Raw genomic sequence first — 5,767 nt, 5'->3', positions numbered from 1 at the left:
ATAGTTATTTATTTAAAAAATCCACCTATAATATGAAGAATAAATTGTCTTAACATAGCGTAGCCCATTGTTATTTTTCTGGCTGAAACATGAAGTGTGAGAGTAAAGTAGGAAAATTATTAAAGTTTTGATAACTTTAACTTGATTTTATGTCCCATTTTGCGGAAACACCCCGAAGACACCGATGATCCAATATTTAACACAAAATGAAGATCTGATCGGCGGCTCGCCTGCTACATATCAGTCTGTTCGTACTGAAATTACCAAGCGTCATACCCTTCCAATCCAATCTTAATAGTTCAAATAACAAACACGCACAACTAACACGCACAAACACGCACACAAACTCATACACACACACACACACACACACATACACACACACACAACTAACACACACACATACACCAACACACACACACACGCATATAAACACACACGTGCGTACAACCACTATTATGTTTTTGGTTGTATACATGAAACTTTATGTAATCATAACTAAAGTTTCGGAGGCGGACGGTCTGGCGGAGTTACGGGCGTGGCTGCTGGAACGCAGTTTCATGTTTTATCCGATGTGATCTGATCATAAATGAAAAAAATGACTTTAATATTTTTTTGATTTTGATATCGCTATGAAACTGGTCAATGGTATGGGTTTAGTATAACTAAAACGTAAGCCCGTTACCATCTTGGACTTAATCATCATTTACCATCACGTAAGATTGCAGTCAAGGGCTAACTTGTAGTTAAATTAAAATGGAGCAAATACGAGTATGAGCTACTCAGACTTCTATAGACCTCACAGTCACTCAGCGGGCGATGGAAAGAGCAATGTTGGGACTATCTCTACGTGATCAAGTCAGGAATGTTGAGATTCGCAGAAGAGCCAGAGTTACCGTTACCGTGGAAAAGGGCGGGGCACTTGGCTCTGAGAACCGATGGACGTTGGGGTTCCAAGGTGCTACTAGGCCATAGTCTGGCCTAGTGCGGATTGGTGGACTCACCTTTGAGAACATTATGTAGAACTCTCAGATTTCCTAACGATGATTTCCTGCGCTGTTGAAGCAAGTGATATTTATATTACAACGTATAACATGGGAAAGTTAGAGGTGCGTGCTGGGTTTCGAACTCGGTCCCCCGAAAGTGAAGTCGAGCTCCTAACCAATGCGCTATCACCGCTTCAATTAATTTAGAAGTCAGTAGGCAGATTAAAACATCGCCTCACAATACTACAATAGATTTATTGCGTCGTAAATTTGACATCACGTTTTGGTCCATTATACAGTACATAATGGGAGTAGAACACACACAAACAGCGTTCTGGCGTTTGCTAGTTTTCCCCCATGACGCGGTCTATAAAGTCGCGTAGGGCCGAGATGCGGGCGAACACTGAGGGTACGTTGCAGAACATTGAGCCGAAGGACACCACGCCGATGAGCTTGTCTCCATAAACCAGGGGTCCGCCGCTGTCGCCCTGCAACATTGTCATTATTTTTAGGGAGCCGTACCCAAAGGGAAACAGGACACTAATACTAAGTTCCCGCGGTCAGTTCGCCTGTCTGTTGGTCCGTCTGTCACCAGGCTGTATCTCATGAAACATGATAATTGTTGAAATCGTGATACTAAAAAGAATTTTTTTACAAATTATATCTGTTTCCATTGTAGCAGACAATATTTAAAACAGCACATATTTAAAACCAATCGTATTGGTATTGCTATATAATAGTACTACCAATACGTATGTCACTTACCATACAACCTCCCTTTGTGGGCAAGCCGGCACATATCATTTGATCAGTGATAAGACCGTGGTGTGATTCTGAGCAGTTCACTGGCGGTACGTGAGGTACTTGCACAGATAGGAGTTGCTCAGATGGTAGGCCCGTTTCCTGCAAAAAGATTTGGAAGTAATTACTACTTGTGGAAGGGTAAACGCCGTAACGCGTTACGGCGCAAGTCTATCTGGCGTCCTTTTCTCTCACGCATACGGCAGCGATAGCAGACTCCCCTCTCTCAGTCGTGACAACTGTTTTCTGCCGTCACCACACGGTACATCTGACTTATTGTAATCTATATATATAAAAGAGAAAGTGTGTGGGTATGTTCCGTATAGGCTCCGAAACGGCTGGACCGATTTCAATGAAACTTTCAGGGAATATCCGGATTGACCTGGCGAGTAATCCTGTAAAGTTTGGTGACGATCGGAGCACTCCTATTTTTTAACTGTCAAACTGTCAAATACAGCTTTTATTTACTATGATGATATTCTATTGTTGGGTGTACATGGGTGTAGATAATGATCTTCACCCGGTCGAGAAGAGAATAGAAGAGAATGAATACGGAGAGAAATAAATGATTTAATATATTATGAGACTTAAATTAAAAATTTTATGATGTAAGTTTATTGTTTAAATGTAATGAAGCAAAATCTAGCCCGGCGAAGCGGGCTGGGTACGCTAGTAAAATATATAAATAAAATAGTTACCGTTCTTCCAAAGCCAATAATACGGAACTCCGCAGAATCCTCAATAACTAATCCAGCTTCCGCTAACTTGATGGGCCGCACGCGGTCACTGAACTTAATCTTCTCCACCAGTTTGACGACGGCCACATCATTGTTGAACTGAGAATCTCCGAACTGGGGGTGCGTGACCATCTTCGCGACCTGGTACGTCTGTCCACCGCTCGAAGCGTTGTTGGTGCCCACTGTTACCTCCATTTTCTCGTCACTACACAAAATGTAAGATCGGAAACCCCCTTCAAAGGCGACCTCTCTCGACCACCCCACCTCGCCGTGAATTTAAGTAGGAGGTCCTGGGTTCGATTCCCGGCAGAGACAATTTGGGAATTTATGATTTCTGAATTTTCTCTGGTCTGGTCTGGCCTGTCTGGGAGGCTTTGGCCGTGGCTAGTTACCGCCCTACCGACAAAGACGTGCCGCTAAGCGATTTAGTGTTCTGGTGCGATGTCGCGTAGAAATCTATTAGGGGTATAACTACCATACTCCCTAACCGGTTAGCCCGCTACCATCTTAGACTGCATCATCACTTACCACCAGGTGAGATGCAGTCAATAATATATAAAGGTCAACTTTTACAGAATCGAAGGGAACGAAAAGAAATAATATTTAATTAAATGTCACTAATTATAACGGTGAAAATATACATCGCCATCTAGCCCCAATTTAAGCGTAGCTTGTGTTATGGGTACTAAGATGACTGATGAATATTTTTTATAAATAATATAAATAAATACTTAGAATATACATATAAACACCCAGACACTGAAAAAATTCATGCTCATCACACAAACATTTTCCAGTAGTGGGAATCGAACCCACGGCCTTGGACTCAGAAAGCAGGATCACTGCGCCAATCGGCCGTCGAATTGTGGGGAATCCTGCAAACAGTTCTCCATAATGTTCTCAAGAGCATGTGATGCATACCAATGCGCACTTCGCCCACTACGGCCTGAACCCTTTTAATTCTGAGACCAGACCAGTGCCCAGAAGTGGGCCGGCAAAGGGTTAATGATGGTGATGACATGATTTTAGTAGTACAAGGGAGGGGAAAATACTACCACCACGTTAATTTGTGCCGCTAAGCAGCATTCTTGCAATGCTGAGTTCCAGTCTGATGCCCAAAATTCATAAGTGGTTTTAAAATGGTTGAATGAAATTTTGAAATATGATGTTCACGCGAATGTTTAGACCTGATGTTTTGGTACCGACATAGAATTTCTCAAATAAATAGATGTGAGAAATCACTTACTCCGAGACGCAGTGGGCCGCTGTCACGAGGAACTGGTCGCTGACGATGGACGCGCCGCAGTAGTACCGAACCCCGACCGGCCTGAAGAGTGCCATGTACGGAGCCTTTTGGATGCCGATCGGCTCCCCGCCGATTATTTGAACTGATAAGATAGAAATAGATATAGAAAAAGAAAATATTTTTAGAAAAACTCAGTACGATAAATCTTTGGAATACTGGCCCCGAAACTTCCTAGTACTATTACGAAATACCTTATCTTAGTGTCTTCCCAAACATTGATTGCATCAATGAGATGATATCAAGTGCACTTTAACAAAGGAAACTTAACAAAGGTATGTTGAGTTCTCTAACGGTTAAGTGAGAATTTAGCATGCTGCCTAAAACGCGTGTGTATGAGTGTGTGAGTGCTATGTGTGTGTTTGTGTATGTGCGTCCATCTGTGTGTGAACGTTGTCATTGTATGTCCATGCGTGTGTGTGTTTACGTGTGAGTGTTTGATCGTCCATCTGTGTGTGAACGTTGTGAGTGTTTGTACTTGTGTTCGTGTACGTTTGTGTGTGTGTGGGCACAAACTTCCGATTATTAGGTTATATTATGTTAGAAACGAAATAAGTATTTATAATTTTTTCTGTTTCGTCGTAGTTATATTTTGTGAAGAGATTTTTTAACTTCTTAAGATAAAAAGATAATAAGTAAGACAGACGAATAAAACTACTATTCAGATCTAGATACAATAAAGTGGTCTGGCCTCCTCAGATAAAGGATGCGCCAAAACAGTGTTACAGACAATCAATTCCCTCAAATCAAGATAAGAAGTGAGCCCTGAACAAGTCTTTCTAATTATTTTCGGACACAGGGGTATAAATCCGGAAGTTTCTCTCTTCCGGCCCCAGGATGATCCAGGTCGCGCCGGACTGTAAGACTATGTAAGACTTGTTATAGGAGACGGTTGTTTTCTGGTGCGTTTTCCAATAGTATAATGTCGAGTGAGAGACCAGTATGCGAGAGAGAGAAAATGAAGTGTAAAAATGTTCTAAACCAATATAAGGGATATTTCAAGAGTCTTAGAGGCTCATTCTGTCAGCATTACAATTTATTTCCTATGTAATTACTAGACCTCAGAATAAAGAACATTTGGCCCGGCGGATTGGCGAACTAGCTTATACGATATGAAGACAAAATGTAAATCTACTTACAGGTAAACACCGCATGCACTAAATAGTGTTAAACGAGCTTACAACTACACAAACAAGATGGAAATGTATTCAGTGTAGACAAAATATAAAATAGGCAATGTATACAATTTAATTCAGGCTATCAAAACTATTTGATAGATATAGTACTGCTATTTTATGTTACCATAAAAAGCTAACATTAACTAATTATATAACATTAATAAAAAGTAAATTAAAAAAACTTAATTGTGATGAACATGTATGTTTTTCAGTGTCTCGGTTTTTATCTGTATATTATAAGTATTTATGTATATTATTCTTAAAAATATTCATCGGCCATCTTTGTACGCATAACACAAGCTACGCTTACTTGGGGCCTAGATGGCGATGGGTGTATTGCCGTAATATATTTATTATTTATTCTAATTCTATGCTAAGAACGAAGTGTGGAATGGTAGACTTCACTTGCCTCTGAGACACGTTATAATATAGAAAAGGTGATAAGAAAAAAATCATAAATCTTACCACCCTCACAAGCAGCTAAGGTCAACCAAGATAGAATTTGTACTAAAGTAAAGAGCAACATTTTCGCGGATATGTCCGTACTTGGAGATATTACGTAAATGAAAATCTTCTGTGACTTTAATATAAAACGCGTGAATTTCAGATATGCAAATAAAATTTTTGAGGACCAGTGACACTTTATTTATTTAACTCCAGTTTAATTACGGTTTAACGATCACATTTTCTGCATATTAATCTGCATATGAACCTTAAACTGCATTACAGAAAACTAAAAAAGTACTTAGAAGAAGTTTAAAG

At 40.2% G+C, this 5,767-nt stretch overlaps 1 protein-coding gene across 1 annotated transcript; it reads right to left on the bottom strand.

The window, feature by feature from the left end:
* Nucleotides 1–1,221: 1,221 nt before the first annotated feature.
* LOC120628302 (trypsin 5G1-like) lies at nucleotides 1,222–5,550 on the bottom strand. The gene is made up of 5 exons (XM_039896610.1): nucleotides 5,471–5,550; nucleotides 3,771–3,912; nucleotides 2,486–2,729; nucleotides 1,752–1,889; nucleotides 1,222–1,474 (listed from the first exon to the last, which is right to left on the bottom strand). Exons 1-5 carry the CDS (start codon nucleotides 5,529–5,531, stop codon nucleotides 1,331–1,333), a joined length of 729 nt encoding a protein of 242 aa, XP_039752544.1. The 5' UTR covers nucleotides 5,532–5,550; the 3' UTR covers nucleotides 1,222–1,330.
* Between the last annotated feature and the right edge of the window lie 217 nt (nucleotides 5,551–5,767).

The sequence above is a fragment of the Pararge aegeria genome, chromosome 12 (assembly GCF_905163445.1).
Source record: "Pararge aegeria chromosome 12, ilParAegt1.1, whole genome shotgun sequence".
Taxonomy (NCBI): Eukaryota; Metazoa; Arthropoda; class Insecta; order Lepidoptera; family Nymphalidae; genus Pararge; species Pararge aegeria.
Note: the sequence above shows the minus strand (reverse complement) of the source record. Positions and strands in the feature narration are given on the sequence as shown.